This window comes from Sorghum bicolor, chromosome 1 (assembly GCF_000003195.3).
Source record: "Sorghum bicolor cultivar BTx623 chromosome 1, Sorghum_bicolor_NCBIv3, whole genome shotgun sequence".
NCBI classification, from domain to species: Eukaryota; Viridiplantae; Streptophyta; class Magnoliopsida; order Poales; family Poaceae; genus Sorghum; species Sorghum bicolor.
In genome coordinates, this window is record NC_012870.2 from 12,745,507 (window position 1) to 12,767,708 (window position 22,202).

At 41.7% G+C, this 22,202-nt stretch overlaps 2 protein-coding genes across 3 annotated transcripts; both read left to right on the plus strand.

Annotated features, from left to right (window-relative positions):
• On the plus strand, positions 1,670-7,480 carry LOC8062217 (homeobox-leucine zipper protein HOX32). Its single transcript, XM_002464135.2, has 18 exons — positions 1,670-2,205; positions 3,210-3,369; positions 3,545-3,660; positions 3,745-3,835; positions 3,934-4,029; positions 4,111-4,224; positions 4,325-4,408; positions 4,597-4,752; positions 4,862-4,936; positions 5,022-5,128; positions 5,234-5,426; positions 5,530-5,718; positions 5,801-5,881; positions 5,968-6,102; positions 6,186-6,511; positions 6,671-6,776; positions 6,863-7,012; positions 7,101-7,480. The coding sequence occupies exons 1-18, from the start codon at positions 1,967-1,969 to the stop codon at positions 7,245-7,247; spliced, it is 2,565 nt and encodes an 854-aa protein (XP_002464180.1). The 5' UTR covers positions 1,670-1,966; the 3' UTR covers positions 7,248-7,480.
• LOC8062218 (kxDL motif-containing protein 1) lies at positions 15,136-18,689 on the plus strand. Of its 2 annotated transcripts, XR_002450091.1 has the most exons (4): positions 15,201-15,371; positions 17,657-17,718; positions 17,980-18,132; positions 18,303-18,689. XR_002450091.1 is itself a non-coding variant. In XM_002464136.2 (3 exons), exons 1-3 carry the CDS (start codon positions 15,253-15,255, stop codon positions 18,406-18,408), a joined length of 378 nt encoding a protein of 125 aa, XP_002464181.1. In that variant the 5' UTR covers positions 15,136-15,252; the 3' UTR covers positions 18,409-18,689. The 2 variants fall into 2 exon arrangements, 1 of the variants encoding a protein (XP_002464181.1); XM_002464136.2 differs by lacking the exon at positions 17,657-17,718 and having other exon boundaries at positions 15,136-15,371.

Below are 22,202 nucleotides of genomic sequence, written 5' to 3' on the forward strand. Positions count from 1 at the left end.
GTTATTATAAAATAAAAATTCTATCATCAACAATGTAGTATACTTTTACCCAAATCTCGTGCATCAGATTTTGTGGTATGGCAATAAAAGAGCCTTATATGAGCCAAAGCCAAGAGAACACACACCCTCCAAATGTTTTATAAGGTCCTATTTTTCAAATGTTTGTCGAAAAAGTTTCAGTGGATAATTTCTCTATCTTCATGCACTCATTGTCTTTATTGGGAATTTTTTCCAACTTAAACTTTGCTCTTCTTAGCAGTTCTCTTTTCTCTTTTTTTTTTCTTGCACAATGATTCCTGGCTATAACGTTCATGAGATCTAAACAACCTAACTTGATAGTGACATGGAAGAGCTTCTCCCTACGTGGCTGCTATCCGCATCTCCGCAAACATATATGCTAAGGCCTTGTTTAGATACATCAAAAACCCAAAACTTTACAAGATTCCCTATCACATCGAATCTTGCGGCACATGTATGGAACACTAAATATAGATAAAAAAGATAACTAATTGCACAGTTTAACTGTAAATCACGAGACGAATCTTTTAAGCCTAGTTGCTTCATGATTGGATAATATTTGTCAAATAAAAACGAAAGTGCTACAGTGTCAAAATCCAAAAAGTTTTTGCATCTAAACAAGGCCTAAGCCACTTGGCACCTCCAATAAACCTTGCCACATTACATATTCCCCCTAGTGCATATCCTACCGAATCATTTTCAAGGCAGAGCCATGAAAAATATAAGATGTGCATGTTTGTTTTTGTGACTATGTTTTGATAGAACTGATGTCGATATTGCTTAATGTACCTAGACATGGATTTACTTGAGACACAGACGCTCTTTGGTGGAGCTTCTTAGCGCTCTGGTTTAACTTGCATGTTTTACTGCTGCGTGGGGACAGAGGAAGCTAATAAAGCTTTTTTTTACTTCACCAGCTCTGCGCTGTAATACGTGGAGTTGAAGCCGTCATAAGCACTTCGTTAAACCACCACTAAGACCAACTCGAGCAGGGTCTCTACTTGAACCCTATAGTAAAATATGGGTGCCTAGACTAAAAACAACACGCCTAAGGGCCCTACGTTTGCCTTATCTATGAACCTGAAACACTAGTATGTAGATCTAATCCTAATGCTTAATATCTAGTATACTTCCTCCATCCTAAAATAATTGTTGTTCTGGATTTTCGTGTTGCAAGTTTGACTATATTTATAGAAAATACATACAATATTTGTATCTTCAAATAAATTTGTTAAAAACTAGATTTAAAAATCTTTCTAATGATATTAATTATATATATAAGTATTAATATTTTTAATATATATTTAATCGAAATTATTTTTCTCGAGAAGCAAAAACGAGAGTTATTTTAGTTGGAACGGATGGAGCATGTTCAAAGGTCACCAAATTTTTAGAAGACTAGGGCTTTTTATAACTGAAGAGAGAAATACTAGAGCTACATTTACATCTGTCATGCGTGTCACCTTGTAACCGGACAAAAAGAAAAAGAAACTGATGAATTTCAGAAACAAGACAAGGCTAAATATAAAGAGGAAAAGAAAATACGAGTACATTATTTGAAAAGACCTCAGGCTCCGTATCTTTCGCTACCCTACCCCAGCTGAGCTGAGCATTTGCCGCGGAGCTACTATTAAACCAACCCCCACTCGTCTCTCGCTCACCTCTCTCTCCCATCCCCGTCTCGCCGCTAGCTTTCCCTTTCCCTTGCGCTCCTCCCCTCCCTCCTCACCCTCCCCGCGGCTCGGCGAGCAAGCAACAACCACCCCCCCCCCCACCAGGCCACCACCGCCACTCCTCTCCTCTCACCACCATGGCGTCGGGCGGCTGCGCTCTCGCCCCGAGGCTATGACTTGGCGCCGCCCGTGGCCGTGGCTCTCCGTCTTCTTGCGACAATCCCTCCTCCTCCTCCTCCTCCTTGGGCGGTTGGGCGGCGGTGCTAGCTAGCTAGATGGCGATGGTGGTGGTCGGGGGCGGCAAGGACCGGTCGTCGCCTGGCGGCGGTGGGGCGCCGCAGGTGGACACGGGCAAGTACGTGCGCTACACCCCCGAGCAGGTCGAGGCGCTCGAGCGGGTCTACAGCGAGTGCCCCAAGCCCAGCTCGCTGCGCAGGCAGCAGCTCATCAGGGAGTGCCCCATACTCAGCAACATCGAGCCCAAGCAGATCAAGGTCTGGTTCCAGAACCGCAGGTGCGTGCGTCGCCGGAACCACGAGCCCCTTCCTTCTCTCCGTCCATCATCTCCTCTGTGTTCATGCCTCTGCTTATTTGTTGACGAATTATGCGCTCCTGCTGCTGAAATCTCTCTCTTTCTCTCTCCCTCTTTTTTTTCTTTGAATTGTTGCTTTCTTAGATTGGGTTATAAATTTATTATTATTAAAGGAACGAGCTTCCTTGTTAGCCGCATATTCGTAGGAGTTAGGATGCTTGTTTCCATGTAAGTAAGCCATCGAAATCGTCTTTGAGTACAAAGAGAAGAGGGAAGAAATGGTTTTGGTAAAGTTCTGGTTAGATTTCAAAGATGTTACGTTCTGCCTCTTGCATTGGACCGGCTGCCAGCATACAAGGCCCTCCCTTGTTCTGTTTTTTGTTTGGAGTCATGACTCATCAGTTTCTATGACATGTTTTTTCTTTTAGTTTTGAGTTTTGAGGTCGGTCCATATCTGCTCAGGTTTTCAGCTGGAAATTTGACATGACTACTTCGATGTAGTACTACAAATTCTCCCTGCTGAGTTTTTTTCCCCCGTTTGTGTCGCGGTTAGGCGTAATGGATGCGTCTTTTGCTGCTCGCATGTGCTACTATTGTTTTCTCCGCATGTAGGAGTAGCAACATTTGCTTGCATTTCTAAGAAAAAGCTGCTGTCCCTGTATTTGGATAAATAAATGGATCTAATTAGATACCCCGTGCCTATCACAATGTTCACGTTAAGAGCAGATTTAAAGGGTAGTGGGGAAACAAAACATCATTTTCAGTTGGGCAACCAATTAACTCGCCTGAGTTTGTGTGATCCATTGCTTGCTTTACTGCATGCCACCACACGGTCTTGTAGCTGGAATACGATGTTTAGAGTGAGCAATTACATTTGAATACTGCGAGCCAGGAATCCTTGTCTTGGTTTCTTCATATGCAAGTGACCTCTGTAACTCCTGTGCGATGTGACTGCGATTCTGATGATTCTTGCGATTGGTTGGTAGATGCCGCGAGAAGCAGCGGAAGGAGGCCTCGCGCCTGCAGACTGTGAACCGGAAGCTGACTGCGATGAACAAGCTGTTGATGGAGGAGAATGACAGGCTGCAGAAGCAGGTCTCCCGACTCGTCTACGAGAATGGATACATGCGACAGCAGCTCCACAATGTGAGATCCATCTCCTTTGCTCATTCCCCAGAACATCTTGCTTGTATTTTTCTAGATAAATCAGCTGAATGCTATTAAGTATCATGTAGAAGTGAATGTGCTGTTTTATGTAACTTTTGATGTGCACCTTGTTGCATGCTTCCACGTCTAATACTGTGTGCTATGATGTTTGCAGCCTTCTGCTGCGACCACAGACACGAGCTGTGAGTCTGTGGTCACAAGTGGTCAGCACCACCAACAGCAAAACCCAGCAGCTCCGCGTCCTCAACGGGACGCGAATAACCCAGCTGGGTAATTTCAGTCCCCAACATTTCTTAGACCGCTTTTGTGCTGGCATGCTTGTAAATCTGATGGAGTTCTTTTTCATTATGGCAGTCTACTAGCTATCGCTGAGGAGACCTTGGCAGAGTTCCTGTCGAAAGCGACAGGAACTGCTGTCGATTGGGTGCAAATGGTTGGGATGAAGGTAATGCACTTATTGCGACAAAAAGAACGAATTGTGCCATGTGTTGCCTGCTTCAATTCTGTTTTGGCTAATTACTTAAAGCATGAATTCCTTTACAGCCTGGTCCGGATTCCATTGGAATCATCGCTGTTTCGCACAATTGTAGTGGCGTAGCAGCCCGAGCTTGCGGCCTAGTGAGCCTTGAGCCCACAAAGGTGTGTTTTTTGTTCATTCTTCATCATCACATAGCTTTATGTTTCCATTCAGCAGACATGCCCTAATTGACTAGTCCATAGGTCGCGGAGATCCTCAAGGATCGCCCTTCTTGGTACCGCGACTGCCGGTGCGTGGATATCCTCCATGTTATCCCTACGGGTAACGGAGGAACTATCGAACTTATCTACATGCAGGTAAGCAATTTCATACGAGTTATAGTGCTTTTCGCATTCTTGAATCATTGTCCTCCGTGTTGCCTGTTAATATGACTGTTACTTACATCACATTCTTTAGACTTACGCACCGACAACTTTGGCGGCACCACGCGACTTTTGGACTCTCCGATACACTAGTGGTCTTGAGGATGGCAGTCTTGTGGTAATGCTTCTTTCTTTTGTTGCTATGATGTCATTTATGTTAGTCTTGTCAATTCTGTTTGCTTGCTGTTTGGATCAAACAACCGTGCTGCCATTTTGTATGCTTATGATAGGTGCTACTTGATTGCCCTCTCAGGATATCTATTGTGCTTATAGTTGGTAACTGTCGTTTCTTGTCTTGTTCTGTAGATCTGTGAGAGATCATTGACACAATCGACTGGAGGCCCATCAGGACCCAATACTCCAAACTTTGTCAGAGCGGAGGTGCTTCCTAGTGGCTATTTAATTCGACCTTGTGAGGGAGGTGGCTCCATGATTCACATTGTGGATCATGTTGATTTAGATGTAAGTGGAATCAATATTGTCCTGTCCAATTTGGACGCTTTAACCAGATCTCTAGGCTTGAACAAAAAAACTTTTGTGCCTGCATCTTATGAATCTTACCTTCTTGTAGGCTTGGAGTGTGCCTGAGGTCCTTAGACCACTTTATGAATCTCCGAAGATTCTTGCACAGAAAACAACTATTGCTGTATGTTTGCTTTCTCAATAATTCATTGGTATCAAGTACTGATGCATGAATGACCGAGTCATGATTTCTTATTTCTATGATGCAGGCACTGCGTCACATTAGGCAAATTGCACATGAATCGAGTGGGGAAATGCCCTATGGAGGGGGCCGCCAGCCAGCGGTTTTGAGAACATTTAGCCAGAGGCTTAGCAGGTTTGTGGCTGTGTTCATGTGTTCTCATTTACCATTTGTGCCATTTTAATTTATCGGCAGGACCAATACACATGGCACTTCTAACTTCTTTAATGTAATTTACAGGGGTTTCAATGATGCTGTCAATGGGTTTCCAGATGACGGTTGGTCACTGATGAGCAGTGATGGTGCTGAGGATGTTACTATTGCTATCAACTCTTCTCCAAACAAACTTATTGGTCCTCATGTCAACTCCTCCCAGCTGTTTACTACAATTGGAGGTGGCATCCTGTGTGCTAAGGCATCAATGCTTCTTCAGGTTTGTACTCTTATCCATCTAGTTTTAGCTACAATTATGCACTTGTTTGACGTTGTATAGCCTGATTATAACAAAGGTGTGTTATGACTTTGTCTCAATGTAGAATGTGCCACCTGCCCTACTAGTACGATTTCTGAGGGAGCATCGCTCTGAATGGGCTGATCCTGGTGTTGATGCTTATTCTGCTGCTGCTCTGAGGGCTAGTCCATATGCAGTTCCTGGCTTGCGCGCTAGTGGGTTTATGGGCAGCCAGGTTATTCTGCCGCTTGCACATACCTTAGAGCATGAAGAGGTAATTTCTAGCGAATTTCAATTTAATAGTTTCCTTACACCATTGATTGACTGATCATTTTCATCAAACTGATTGTTTGCAGTTCTTGGAGGTTATTAGGCTTGAGGGACACAGCCTCTGCCATGATGAAGTTGTTCTGTCACGAGATATGTATCTTCTGCAGGTATATGATCAGATAGCATTTTAACTTTGTCTTCATTTCAGTTGTGTTGTTGCATCGGCCTCACAGCATTGTATATTCTTTTGCAGTTGTGCAGTGGCGTGGATGAAAATGCAGCTGGTGCTTGTGCACAGCTAGTCTTTGCACCCATCGATGAATCTTTTGCTGATGATGCACCACTGCTGCCCTCAGGCTTCCGTGTCATTCCACTGGATGCAAAGACGGTTAGTATTACTTTTTTGTGATTGTAGTGTTACTCTTTGTGATGGCCTAGACTAACAATGTGTCGGTAACAATGAACTGGCAGGATCCACCATCAGGCACACGCACACTTGACCTAGCATCTACTCTTGAGGTTGGATCTGGTGGGACTACTCGTGCTTCAAGTGATGCCTCCAGCACCTGCAACACAAGATCAGTGCTGACCATTGCTTTCCAGTTCTCATATGAGAATCACCTACGGGAAAGCGTCGCAGCAATGGCCAGGCAATATGTCAGGACTGTGGTGGCATCGGTGCAGAGGGTGGCCATGGCAATAGCTCCTTCCCGTCTTGGTGGACAGCTTGAAATGAAGCAAACTCCAGGATCTCCTGAGGCGCACACGCTTGCAAGGTGGATCGGCAGGAGCTACAGGTGAAACTCTTTTCTTTCCTAAATCTGGTTATCAACTTTGAGAATTATTTATAGAGGTGGCGCAAGGGTTGACCTATCAATTATTCAGTCTGAATCATATTATACTCTGTTAAATTGTGCAATGTAGTTAGTAATCTCTGGCCATGTTAAAACTTTCAGGTTTCACACAGGAGCCGAGCTCCTTCGCACAGACACCCAATGCACTGATGCTTCCTTGAAAGCACTGTGGCAACACTCGGACTCGATCATGTGCTGTTCCCTGAAGGTAATTGGTTGTGCTTGTATCGCCAATTTGTAACTTGACATTATGTTGTCTGGTTGATGTTAAGTTTCGTGAAACCATGCATTCAGGCTGCTCCTGTGTTCACCTTCGCCAACCAAGCCGGCCTCGACATGCTGGAGACGACGTTGATCGCTCTCCAGGACATCTCCCTTGAGAAGATCCTTGATGATGATGGCAGGAAGGCGCTCTGCACCGAGTACCCTAAGATTATGCAGCAGGTATGCAATAACCTCTATTCCTTACAGCCTCCTAGATTCTATCAATGCCTGAAATGCTAATGACGCCATTAATCTGTGTCCACTCTAGGGCTTCGCATACCTCCCCGGCGGCGTGTGTGTATCGAGTATGGGTCGGCCGGTGTCCTACGAGCAGGCGGTGGCGTGGAAGGTCCTGAGCGACGACGACACCCCGCACTGCCTCGCCTTCATGTTCGTGAACTGGTCCTTCGTGTGAGAACCGGCCCCTACTTAGTAGAGCCAGTCAGTCGCCTAGCATTTGCAGCTGTTATTTGAACTCTGTGCCCATGTACTACTGTCGCTTTTGCCTGCCTGTGTCCAGGCCACCTATATGAAACGCACCTCCCCCCCCCCCCCCCCCCCCAGTTCATCCCGTGGAACAAACAGCTTTGTAGTTCGTCTTTGCTTGCTTGCTTGCTATCTTAAACTGATGGAACCTGGTTTGCTGCATTTTCTCCTGAAAATTGGTTGGACCATTGCCCCTCGTCTCCTGCTCCTGAATCCGTTGCTTCTTTGCTTGATTGGGGTTGGGGGAAGCGTGACACATGATGTGGCCGCTTGCCGACCTCGGACGCGGGGTCCTGGATGGCCAGACGACGACGGCGGCCGATGTGGTGGTTAGACTCGCAACCGAACTGATTTTTTTTTGGGTTAGGTCAGGTGCGTGGTCTTCTGGTAGAGTAGAGGCCCGCCGGCCACCTGAGCTGGCGATGGACATGGATAGGGAAGGAAGGAGAGGGTGGAGAAAGCTATGGCTGAGGGCACCTGAGGACGGTGACGGGCCGCCTAACGTAACCTCCCCCGGACCCGGTCGCCGCGTGCGCTGGCGTCGGTCGTGGCGCCAAACTCGCCGCGTTTCGGCAAAGAGGATTCTCTCGCATCCGCGGGCCGCGGCGCTGTCGAAGGTTGTACGTGGGCGGTGGATCATTTCAGTGATGCGAAGGAATGGATGGATGGGAAGCGTTTGTGGCTGGTTTGTTCCAACCATGACACTAGGCTTTGTTAGTTCACCCAAAACCAAAACTTTTCAAGATTTCTCGTCACATCGAATTTTGCGACACATAAATGAAGCATTGAATATAGACGAAAACAAAAAATAATTGTACAGTTTGGTTGTAAATTGCGAGACGAATCTTTTAAGCCTAATTAGTCCATAATTAAATAATATTTGTCAAATAAAAATAAAAAATAATACAGTACTTAAAATAAAAAAATTGAAAGTAAACAAGGGCTTAATAACGTGTTGCGGTGCAACTGCAAGGGGGCCAGGTGTGATGTACTCGAAGTGGCAAATAACTGTGAGTTTTTTTGAAAAATAAAATGGCAATAAAGGTTCGATTTTTCTTCTACGACAGTTGACGTGCTTTCTTGGCTGACTTTCAGTCGTGGGATAACAGCAGAAATTATTTTTTTAAAAAAATGTAGAGAACTACTCCAATACTTACATTTTTGGAACTTTTTATATAATATAAAAAATGTTAAACCATATTACAACCGAGTATTTTATAGGGAGATAACAAATGGTATTTTGTCCTTTCTACTTTTGTCTTCTTTGTCTTTGTTACATGAGTTTTAGGGTTATGAACAAATTTAGCAAGCCTAGAGAAAGCCCATAATGACAGAGGTCACCCAGTGGTGATGACGTGTGCAAGACATGTGGTTTTATGAGTTAGCCGACCACAAGGATAGAGGGAGTGAGGGGCTGAGGGGGACAATCATGCTTGCTATATAATTTAATGGAAAATATTAATGTGTCCTTCTCGGATAATATAGCTTTTAGCACTTAGCCCCCTCCTATCAGTAATTTCTAACTACGCGCCTGGCCAACTAATCGTTGAAGGTAAAATATAAATGAGGCGATCACATTGTAATGGCACCCTAATAAAGTGTATAGACACTAAGGATAAATTCAGCAACATGGGATTACCAAAAATAGGGAAAAAATATACAATGAGGCAGTGATGGATTTATATATGCAGTGGTCTAGCCAAGTTGACGTAGAGGCCATGCCCCCCCTCCCTCCACAATATGTTTTTACGCTATATACAAAATATAGATGAGACTAGAACACACATTGTAGTGGCACCCTAACAAAGTTGAATTAGTATAGCCACCGACACCCCTTGCCAAAATTCAGAACAAGTTAGAACCATTAACTATAATATAATTAATATAATAATATAATTATTATAACTTTTTTGAATTGCAGTAGTGAACTATAATATAAATCGGTATCCCCTCTCCATCACTTTGAATGGCATAATAAAATATAATAAGGATAAATATTTTCCTAATATGTATATAGGGAAACTCCAGGCTTGCACTAGACGAGGAGACGCAATTGGCTCACATTTCTTAGAACAACATGGAGTGTGGATTTTCCAGCGAAAACATGCATCAACGAAAACAAACGTCAACGAGCATCACAAGAGACAGATGCATGTGTTCAGAGCCATTCCTCAAATTAAAAATAAAAACAGGGCTCATCATGCAACCCATACAAACACATATATAAAATAATATATAATTTATTTTATTTTATTCAATAAAGGGTATGTACAATCGTGTGCAGTATATATATATATATATATATATATAATGCCAGACTCACACCGTCTCAATCTCACCGGAGGGCGCAGCCGCATTGGAGGCGCTTCCATCTCACTCTCGCCAGAGGGCATGGCCGCATTTTTACATGCTGGGCATTGCTTATCTACACCGTTGATTATGCATCGAGATATGTGAAACAGTGGGGAGAAGTGTGAACACAGTTGAGAAAAGTGCAGCGGCACGAATCTCAGAGCATATTTGGATGGTCCAGATAAACAATGGTGAGCATGTACATGCTGCATTGTATTACTGATATATGTGAGCAAACAAAGTGGAAGTGAGGAAAAAGAAAGAGGAGTATCTTGGTGACGTGGATGCCCACAAGTTGTGACAGATGCAAACAGAATCTTATGGCCACCGGCATGAACACGAACCGGGGCAGATCTGGCATGGCATTACCAAAAATAAAAACAAGAAAGAAATATACAATAAGACAACGATGAGTTTTACATGCGCGAGGGTGCCGTAGGGTAGGGGCCATTGCCCCCTGCCTTCACGAGCAACAACATTTTTACTTTATATGTATTAATAGCATATATTTGTAAGAGGTAGTAGTCATTGATATTTTATGGTCATCAAACTTATTGAGAGGTAATTTTATTATATGTTGATTTTCTTTATGTATAACTTTTAACTACAACCTTATTTAGGGCCATGTTTGGATCTACCCAACTAAAGTTTAATTAAAACTTCAAAGCTAAACTTTAGAATTAAAGCTCTCCAAACTAAATTTTATTGAGTTGGTTGGATCCTCCACCTAATAGACTCAGTCAAACTTTAGTTAGGTTGAAATAAGTAAACTCAACCAAACTTTAGTCATACCGTTTGGATCCCTAGTAGCCACTTGTTGCATGCCACACTCCAAACACCCATGCCACACATCGCCAAGGCTTCGGTGGTGCCAGCACAACTTAGTTCATTTTTTGTGCCCAACCACGCTAATTGTGTGGCAGCCAAAATGCCTATCGCCAATACGGCACGGCCACAGCTGTGGCACCTGTGATTGCGGCGGCAAGCAAACAAACCCTAAATTTAGCCAACTAAAGTTTAGTTAGGCCAGTCTCAATGAAGATTTCATTAGAGTTTCATGCACATTAAATATGCTGATGTGGCGCTATATTAATGAAGAGAGAGATGATAAGAATTTCATGGGAGTAGAGAGAGTTTCATCCCCATGAAACTCCTATGCACTGTTTCCAAAATATGACCCTTGGAGGATGACGAGGTTCAGCATTGGCATTAAAGCAACATCATAACAATCCTGATTAGCCTGCGGTATGCCCTTGCAATGTTTGACATTCAAGGGAGTTGCCAAAGACGAGGAAGCAAGTTAATTACATGATATAACGGAGTTGCTACATGGTGGAAAGATATATAGAGATTTTTCTTCAAATGATTCTCTAAATAATAATCTGGAGAGTGATTTTAAGAAATTTCTCGAAGATGCTCAGAGTGAGTTTTAGAGCCGTTTGAAATGGATCCAGATTATTGAATATAGGCCTTGTTTAGTTCAAAAAATTTAAGATTATCGATCACATTGAATCTTACGGGTAAATACATAAAGTATTAAATATATACAAAAATAAAAACTAATTACACTGTAATTTGAGACATAAATCTTTTGAGCCTAGTTAATCCATGATTAGACAATAATTACCAAATACAAACGAAACTGCTATAGTACCCTAAATTCAAAAATTTTGCCACCTGAAATAAGGCCATAGGGGAAATTCCAGAAATCACACAGTAGGGCCTTGTTTAGTTGTCAAAAAAATTACAAATTTTTTTAGATTTTTCGTCACATCGAATCTTGCGACACATGTATGGAGCATTAAATAAAAATAAAAAATAACTAATTATACATTTTGTCTGTAGTTTGTATTTGACAAATATTGTCCAATTATGGACTAACAAGGCTCAAAAGATTCGTCTTGCAAATTATGGTCAAACTATACAATTAGTTATTCTTTTTATCTATATTTAGTGCTCTATGCATGAGTCGCAAGATTCGATACGAGGGGAATCTGAAAAATTTTGCAATTTTTTTTGAACTCCGGAAAGTTTTTAGACTTTGATACTGTAGTACTTTCGTTTGTATTTGATAATTATTATCCAACTATAGACTAAGTAGGCTCAAAAGATTCATCTCGTAAATTACAGACAAGCTATACAATTAGTTTTTATTTTTGTCTATTTTAGTGCTATATGCATGTGACATAAGATTTGATGTACGTAGAATCTTGAAAAAAAATAAATTTTGGGTGAACTAAGGCCTTGTTCAGTTGGTGAAATTTTTTTTGGTTTTGATACCGTGGCATTTTTGTTTGTATTTGGTAATTATTATCTAAATATGGACTAACTAGGTATCTTACAAATTACAGATAAACTATATAATTAGTTATTTTTTTTAATTTATATTTAATATTTTATGTATGTGCCGTAAGATTTGATGCGACAGAGAATTTTTGAACTAAATAAGCCTAAACACTATTATATTGGAATTCCGAAATCTCAGTAGGGACGTCCCGGGTCCGTTGCCGTGGGACCAGAGGTCGGAGCGGTAGCGGTTATCGGTAGCACGCGCGCCGCTGCGCCTGCGCGCGCATAGGCAACGAGGCTAGCTGAACGGCTGTCCGGTTTGTACGCGGCAGCTGCAGCGCAGGCAGGGCCGGGGCCTCGGCCTCGGCGTGGCACGCGAGGCGGCAGACTAACAGGCCGCGTCTTGTCGATGGCAGATCTTCCCTCCGTTTTGTCTGCCGCCTGCCGGGGCCAGCTTTCACTGTTCCATCGCATTCACTCCCTCCTGTCCTGTCCTGTCCTGTTCCGGCTTCTCTCCTCCTCCTCCTCCTCTGCTGCTCTGCTACCCTTTGGGTAGTTGGGTGGGCACGCAAGACGCATGCAGCGCAAGCGGGGCAAATTCGGGTATGCATGCATGCATGCATTCGCGGTGCGGTGCCGTGACGTGACAGAGATCGAGCAGAGGCCGGCGCCGAGATCCGCCGGTCGGGAATAAATCCGGGAGCGGCGCCGGCGCTTGGCAGCACGCGCGGCCCACGCGGCGAAGCCCGGGCGGCAACCTGGTGGTGGTGGCCCGGGCCAGCACAACAACGCGGCTGCTCGCTTATTTCTCCACCGGGCCTCTCTGTCCGCGGCGCGGGCCGGCGATGATAGGCGATCATCACGCAGCGGATTCGACGTGCACGCGGACGGCCGACGCGGCTGACGAGAGGGAGCTTGTCACTGCACGTCTGCACCTTTGTTTGTTGGACGGACAGGGGGTGCCGGATGCCGGAAGCGGAAGAACAACACCAACACGACGCGCCTAGCCTCTCGGTACAATGACCGGGCAGCTGCGTACCGCCCGGCCGGGCAGCGCAGGATAGGATAAGAACAACGGCACGCAGCACAGCACATTGTACATGTCCAGGAGGAGATGCTCCCACGGTCTGACCATGATGGCACATTGGCTGCGTGCCTCTGGCCTCTGCATGCCCTCTGCACTGCAGAGTGCAGAACGTACGTACTGTACTACACAAACAGTACTGCTACGCTACATGCTCCTTGCTGCAGAGCCTGTACTACGTGCAGCGCTGCTGTGCCGCGGTCGCAAGGGGTGCGTGCTGCCACGGTTCAAGGCTTTGCAGTTTGACCTGCGATGTGATGTGACCAGCGCGGCCGCCCGTGAATGTGCGATTTGATATGTCCCTGTGCCGCCGGCTGTGCGTGCAGCGTGCCGGCGACCACGCCGGCACGCAGCTGCTGCTAGGAGTACTCTTGACATGCTTTGGTTTGGCTGGAATTAACCGTTTGGAGTACAAGCGGGTGTCATTTGAGTGCAGCTACCAATAGTGATACTTGATATTCATTTTCATGTCAATAGATTTATTCTTCTTCTCGTGATGAGATACTTTTCCTTTTGCCTGTCAAGGAAAAACACATATATTTTGTGTTTTTAAAAGAAAATCCACATATATTCTGTGTCACCATGGGGTACGTCTCTATAGTATGCTATGATAAGACCACATTCAGTCCCATATATCTTATGCGCGTACCGTAGAGCATCTCCAAGATTACCTCATTTTTTTTCTCCCCAAATCATGTAGTTTTATAACTCATAAAAAGGTATTGTAAGAAAAAAAAAAGGTCATATCCAAGAGTTTAAAAATAAGACAATTTTACATCAGGAATCCTATATTATTTCTAATATCATAATCACTTTTACTCTCTCTCTCTTAAATTTGCATCCGGAAATCTTTTCTACTCTCTATTCTTTCTCACACCCTTCCACCTTCAGAAGACGGTGTGGGGAAGAGCAATACGCGTGACAAAGGTTGCGCACAATTTTACGCACGATACCGGTCTATTTGCCAATTGCCAATAGATGGAAAGGGGATATGAGGTACTTTGGGAGATGAGTTTTTCTCCTTTTTTCCAAAAAATATGGATGAGGAAGGGATATGGAGTACTCCAGGAGATGCTCCTATGTCCTAAAAAGAGTGTCCATTGTTCTTTCCAAATTATAAAGCGTTTTGATTTTTTTAGTTATATTGCTTTTACTATGTCTAGACATAGTGTGTATCTAAGTGTGTATAGTTATGTGTCTAGAAAAATAAAAACATTTTATAATTTTGGAATGAAGGGAATGTCAATCTGGATAAATATTTGTCTAAATCCATATCACATTCATTGATTCCAACGGAATCGTGGCATTGATGCTAATGTACTTTCGCTTCATCATGTTATGCTTAATCAGTTTTAACAGTATCCTGTTTTCTTATGGTAGTGAATTTGATGGAGCCTGTAAACACATAGTTAGATTCCTTATGGTGAAAGCTGTCTACTTGAATTTATTTTCTGGACTATGATACAGTTGCTTATGTTTTTCTAGATCTATTTTAGAATTTAATGACGCTATTTTCAGTAGTAGTGATTTGTCTGTCGACGTGTGCGTTTGTATTTTTCTCAATTTATCATACATGATTTAACTATGTTATTGTTTTAGTTATAACAGACGTGTCCATCCATAGAAACACACCTATGGCGACGATGTCTCAACATAGAGTTTCATGTCTTAGTTTTCAACACATCTAATTTTGGAAACAGTGCAGAAAAGTTTATGGGGATGACTCCCATGAAACTTTTATTATCTCTCACTTTATTAATACGGTATTACGTCAGCATATTTAATGCCCATAAAACTCTGATGAAATCATATTAAGACTAGCTGCCTAGTTGTATTCCGTACTGTAATTCACACACACACACACACAAATGGAAGCAGCCTATTTATTTCCATGGGCCGATCAATGTTTACGATGGGCCACTTTATAAGCCCAGAGGCTGGTTGCCAGACGGACTGAACTCACAGTCCCATCCAGCAACAGAAATCCGTTTTGGCCCAAGTGAAGCGGCACCACGAGGGTCCAGTCCGAGTGTCCAACTGACGCTCGGGCTCCCCAATCCCTCCCACCCGGAAAATTTTCGATCTGTTTTGGCCCAATCGCTCGCAGGTCGCAGCGCTTCGACCCGGACCCCGGAGCGGAGGCCGGAGGGGGAATCCACAGCCGCGGTGCCGCGTTGGGAGCAACAGGGACGGCGGAGGCGGTGAAGCCATGGAGAAGCCGCTACCGGAGCCTGCCCCTTCGGCAGCCGCGGAGGAGGTGGCCGAGCGGTTCAGGTCGCTCGTCGACCCCGATGACATCGCCTCCATCAGGCAGACGCAGCACCTCATGTGAGCTCGCCCACTCCCCCTCCTTCCATCCCCGATTCCGTCGAGCCCTGAATGGTTCAGATGTTCTGATTCATCAGTACTACTGCTGTGGCTTTCAGTTGCTGTGTGCCTAGCGTGCTAATTGAGATATTTTTGGGTATTCCCCTCGACAGATTTTTAGACGGTTCTGGGCCTAGGTTCAGTGCGATATAATTGGCTATTTGCCATTGCAGTTGTTGCCTCCTTGCTTACAATTGCCACTGAGTCTATGAAGAAGTCACCAATCAACCACCTATAGTAAATTAGTAATTTGTTGCTCGATTGCTTCCATGCCTGATGATGATTCATCATCTAAAGAGTGTCCTGACATGTGCTGCCCTTATTACTCTTCGCCTTTTGTTTCTCTGAAAAATATTTCCTAGGTGCTTACTAAAATTTCACATGGATCCATGTATAGAGTTCACAGTTAAACAAATGGTCATTGTGGCGCTTAAACCTGGTTTTCCATTTCTGCATTTGATCAAAGGAATTGAAACTTCTCTGCCATTGAACGGACACCTGTTGCTATTTTGGGTTCATGCATATTCTTAGTCATGTAAAAGGCATATTTGACAATTTAAACTTTTATAGTATCTGTAGTTAGTGAAGCTTGCATTAGTTTAGCTTGCCCTGTTTCTACTAATATTACAAGATGTTCTAAACAGTATTATAGTTCATACATGGCACCTTCCAGTGGTTAAATCATATGAAAATGGAATTGTATTATTTAGAAAATTTTGTTTAATTGAAATTGGTGTGAACAAATGCACTCAATTAGAAGTTCAGTTAAATATTTCAAAATTTGCATTACAGTTACAGACATAATAAGAACAGATTTTAATATTTACATGTGACATATGTATTTGCCAAATATGATAGCATGATGAATTCCATGATCATGTTTCAAAGAAAAAGGAACCTGCCTAGGGTTATGATCCTAAACTTTTATGGTATTACATTTAGTTAAGGTTGCATTAGTTTAGTTTTCCTTCTTATTGTATTAATTACAAGATGTTCTAAACTGTATTATTGTTTAGACATGTATGTTAAAGCCCTTCACTTGTATGACTATCTTTACTAGAACTAGAAGTAAGATGATCCTATCAAATCCCAAACTAGTATTTGCTTTAACTGACAAAAGCTTACAGAGGAAAAGCTATGTGTGCTATTAACGACTAATGATGACTTAAGAAGGTATGCCTTGTCTTGTGCTGGCATATCAGAATCCAACTTAATTATGGATGGAACTTGACTTCCAAACTAGATGTGCATTCTGTGAAAGGTTTTGTTGATATCAGGTTGTCAGAATCTGTTTAGAAATTCTGGGAATCCTATCTAATAATTAAGAGAGCAATTTGATCTACAAGTTCATGTTATCACTTGATATACTTTTTAGGATTTTATCTTAAGAAAACTTGAATTTTTCCAATGATTCACTGAGCAGAGTACCGTTTGTTAGTAGTCAATACCTGCAAATTTAGCTTCTTGTTGCAAACAGCCCAAGATTCCAACATTATAGAGTTTGGTTGTTTCTAAACCTTACTATTTATTAATTACGATCCTCAAATGTACATAACTAAATGGATGTAGCTGTTGTATAACTTTTCCTTTTGGAATAGAGGAATGTACCTCTTAGGCACCTACGATCTCTAAGAAATTGAGAAGCACTTGATTCTTTAGGAGAACGGTATTTTCTAGCACTTTATGTACTCACTAATCTTCCATTGCAAATGAAATTTGACTGCCCTTTTTTTATTGCAAGTTTAAGAGTTAGGCGACTTAAATATCTTATTATTCTTGCTGTTAATGGTAGTTCCATAGTTGGTTATAAACAATGTCTTTATGACATATATGCAACACCAGCTGGTACAGTGGGCCAGAAGTACTTGGTGAAGGATTTATGCTCCTAATGTTGCTTCATTGTCTTCACGTAAGCAGAATCGTTTATGGAGTCACTAGCATCCATTAACTTCAGATCGTGGTACACAAAATATTCATGATTATGTCATAGGAAGAATACAAATATCTACAAAATTGACTATTCTGTAATGGATACTACAGATATTCAGACATTCAGTGAAGAACGGCAAAATGCTGCCCACCTTTTGACAGACATGTTAAGTGTTGCAGTTTGTTTCCATGAGATATGCTCTGATTTTAGACTAACTTGCCTACCCCAATTGATGAGATAGGAGGTCGATGCACACCAGATTATCTGCCATCCTATGAATAGTTTAGAATTTTGAAATTATTCAGTTCTATACTAGGTCATACTGAGTATATGCTGCCATGCGAAAGGTCTGCATGTACGGGAGCTTCCCCGCCTTATGTAAGTATTCTTCTATTGCAGTTTCCCATAGAAGCGATATATTTGTTCACATTTTGTGTGAAAATGTTTCTTATGCGAGCAAATTAGCTAATGAAGCATGAAGGATATCATGCAATTTTTTGTAAGAAGTATGAGGAACGCTAGTTGCTCTAGTGATTCATATCAATTGTTTGGCGATGGAAGTTGCAGTAACTATTGTCTTCCTTTCCATTTCTAGTTATGATCATCTGAATTGTGATTGTGATTTCCCTTACTATGCAGACTGGGGCGATTGCAAGATAGCAATGCAGTTCTCACTCATTTCAATGACTACTCCGAACAATGCTTTGCAGAAGTGTCTAGTGATTTTGCTAGTAAAACTCGCCTTCTCAGGTCCATGAAGGCTGATCTTGACCATATTTTCACAAAGCTAAGGTACCATCACATTTCTAAATTTTAATTGCTGTCCCCGTCTCAATTAATTTTCCAGTTGTATCGTATCCTTGTGCTCAGTTTTTCTTATCCTCGAATTTGCATTTGGTGTCTGCTCCTAAATCTAAGATAGATTTCCAGCTAATTAGACTCCGTCCTCTTTTTTTCTGTAGAGGGATGAAAGCTAGGTTAGCAGCCACTTATCCTGATGCTTTCCCTGATGGTGCAATGTCAAAGACGATGGACCAGAGACCGGACCTTGAAAGTCCTCTGGATTAGTTGGCCTAACATCAAAATTCGGCATATTAGTGACGAGATATGCAGGCATACCTAAGAGTTATTTAATAACTCTGGAGTTGCAGAAATTTCTAGCTTTGAGTGACCTATGCTTCCGCTTATACAGTTGTAACTCTGTGTATTAGAACTGGGCTTAATAGATCAGCATCTTTGTTGTGTTGTAAATATTGCATCTTGGCAAATCAGGGTGTGTTTGGTTTGAGGAATGAGGTTAGTGGAATGGAATGAGTTGATCCATCACCACCTCATTTCTCACAAGCTAATAATTTAGTATATACATGAGGAATGAGTTGATTCTACCAAAATTCATGAGATGAACTCATGATGCATCACCTCATGAAACATGGGGTGGCTCCACAAACCAAACACATCATTAATTGCCAAGACGACCCAACATCCTCTATTCCTCTTCTTCCCTGTTCTCCTCTGCCTCCCCTTATGATTCTCTCTGTTCTTCTCAGCTGAAAATCTCTATTCCTCTTCTTCCCTGTTCTCCTCTGCCTCCCCTGTTCTTCTCAGCTGAAAATCTCAGCTGCAAAAAAAGTATGTGCCTACCGACTGCTATGTCTTCAAGGTTGTATGAGACATCATCATGTCTGGATGTCTGGTCCACTAATCTTTGGTTTCTGTGTTTTTATCTTATTCAGAAAACGAAGTCCAACAATTGACAAGAGTTTGAGTTAGATCGATTCAATATTTAACATGGTGTGCACCTTGTGTAGTTATTTAAACTGGTGTAGGGGAGATATAAGGGGAGATATTGATACCGATTTCTACCGCAAGTGTTTTTTATTTCAACATAAAGCCTTTAACACTAGGGGCTAATTTGGAAGCAAAGGGGAGGCACAACCAGGGACGGAAAACAGTCCATAAAGAACTAAATAATTATTGGAATTGTTTCCAATTTCCTACCTTGGAGAAAGGGAATTTAAGTTTCCAAATTAGCCATAGGTGGTTCTGGACACCTGGCATGCTATGGCTATGGGAGATGAATGAGATGTTTACAGACTTCCACGAAGGTTAGCCTTATCCTAATGATTAATTTTACATATCATTGCCACTTTTTGAAAATTTGTTGCATAAGCAGTAGATCTCTCAACTTACTTTTGGAAAGCAGCATTTTTTTCTCGCAACAAATCAGCAAACAGTACTTTCTGTCACAACTTTTCAGCTAAGCGAATAGGACAGCCACAGCCACAATTTACTAATTCTCCTAGTGAGGTGAACTTTTAGTGTTTTAGCATTCAAAATTTAGTATAAATTTTCCCTACTAAATGTCTTCTAGTGGGATTTTCTAATGCTTTGAATAGTGGTAGTATTTTACTACTACTTATGACAAAGAAGAGCATAGCCTGGCAAATCTTGATTACGACAAAGAAGAGAGCATAGCCTGAAAAATATTGCTTATTTGTGGAGCAAGAACATTTACCCAATCGTCAATTCGTCATCAGTGATTTGCTTCGATACTAGGATGTGAGACATATAACCACACGTAAGTCTGTTTTTTTTTTTAATAATGGAAATAGTATCCGGCTTCATCCTCATTGAAGAGGAATCAAAGTATCAAACCAACTTATTACAGCTTACTTAACAACTCTGGATAAACAAGGTACGCTTGTAAGCAAAACAACCCAAAACCTGGGCCTTGTTTAGTTCCCAAAAAAATTTACAAAATTTTTCAGAATTCCCGTCACATCGAATCTTTAGACGCATGCATGGAGTATTAAATATACAAGAAAATAAAAACTAATTGAATAGTTTGGTCGGAATTGACGAGACGAATCTTTTGAGCCTAGTTAGTCTATGATTAGACAATTTTTATCAAATACAAACGAAAGTGCTACACTTTTGATTTCTCAAAAAAAAAATTGAACTAAACAAGGCCCTAATTCTGGACAAAGGTCATCCATAGGACGCGAAGAGACTTAGGCCTTGTTTAGTTCGCAAAAAATTTCAAGATTTTCCGTCACATCGAATCTTTGATCACATACATGGAGCATTAAATAAAGATAAAAATAAAAACTAATTACACAGTTTATCTGAAATTTGTGAGATGAATTTTTTGAGCCTAGTTACTCCGTGATTGGACAATGTTTGTCAAATAAAAACGAAAGTGCTACAGTAGCCAAAAAACCAAAATTTTGCGAACTAAACAAGGCCTTATTGCCACGGTCTCCAAAAGTCTGCTTAACAAATGATGATGGATGTTGTGTCTTTTTTTTTTGTCTAACGTCCTTGTTTAGTTCAAAAAAATTTTGCAAATTTTTTCAGATTATTCATCACATCGAATCTTTAGACGTATGCATGAAGTATTAAATATAGACAAAAATTAAAACTAATTACACAGTTTAGTCGGAATTGCTCATTTGCGTAGATAGACTCGTCGGACGCGACGGGCCATGGCGCCGTCACGCACAGGCGCCTGTTGCCACCGCCGGAGGAATTGACGACGACGCCGGCGTGCACGCTTCAATCCGACCTTGTCCTCGAGGCTCAAAAGATTCGTCTCGTCAATTCTGACCAAACTGTGCAATTAGTTTTTATTTTCATCTATATTTAATACTCCATGCATACGTCTAAAGATTCGATGTGACGGGAAATCTGAAAAATTTTGCAAATTTTTGTTAACTAAACAAGGCCTTAGGGTGCCACGAATAAACGTATGAAATAGACATGCTCTTCAAAATCTAACTTTGATTTTTTATTTATATAAAAAAAATTACAAGTGGTATATGTATATTTTTATGAAAATATTTTTTTAAGATAAATCTATTTATATAGTTTTTATATTTTCAAATTCAACAACTTAAAAGTTATTCATGATTTATATTTCTAATGTTTAACCTAAATCTTGTCTAAAATGACTTTCTTTACGGGTATGGAGGGAGTATGTGTCGTCTCTCGCCTGATGGCTGAGGCCTTGTTTAGTTCACTCAAAAACCAAAAAAAATTCTATTACATTGAATCTTGCGGTACATGCATGAAACATTAAATACAGACGAAAACAAAAACTAATTGCACAATTTGTCTGTAAATCGTGAGATGAATCTTTTGAGCTTAATTAATCCATGATTAGATAATAATTACCAAATAAATACAAAATTGCTACAGTACCCAAAACCAAAAAAATCATAACTAAACAAGGCCTGAAACTTGCTTACGTTATTATATTGGTCCTGCTAATGTCTGCACGTCCGATCCGCACACTAAATTTTCATACTGCATCTCACTCCTTCAGCAATGGATCGCGCCCCCGCCCACCTCACGCGGAGAAGAAAGTAGAGAACTAGAGATCGAAATTGCCCTTCCTATGCTCTCGTCTCCCTGCACATAGAACCCGCTCGCCCCAACCTCACCTCGAACGGATCAAATAGAGTAAGTTTCCCATTCGCCCCAACACACTCTCATCAAAAAAATTGCAACATCAAACAAACACACAAAAATAAGGTGAAACAACAAAACAAGAGTGATTGCAACGAAACTAGATGCAACATCGTAAAAATATGCAACAAAGAAAAAAACTTGTTGCTCCAATTAACCAAAGCTACTGCAACAACAGAAACAAAAGCATAAATACTAAATGCAAACATCTTATTGCAACGAAGAAAAACTGCTTGTTGCAACAACAAACCAAATCTACTACAACAACGGAAAACAAAAGGACAGTGCGAGATGCAACAACAGCGAAAAAACTAATACAAGAAAAAAAGACTACTTGTTGCAATGGTGAAAACAACACTACTACAATAATAAAAATAAAAAATGCAATGCGAGAT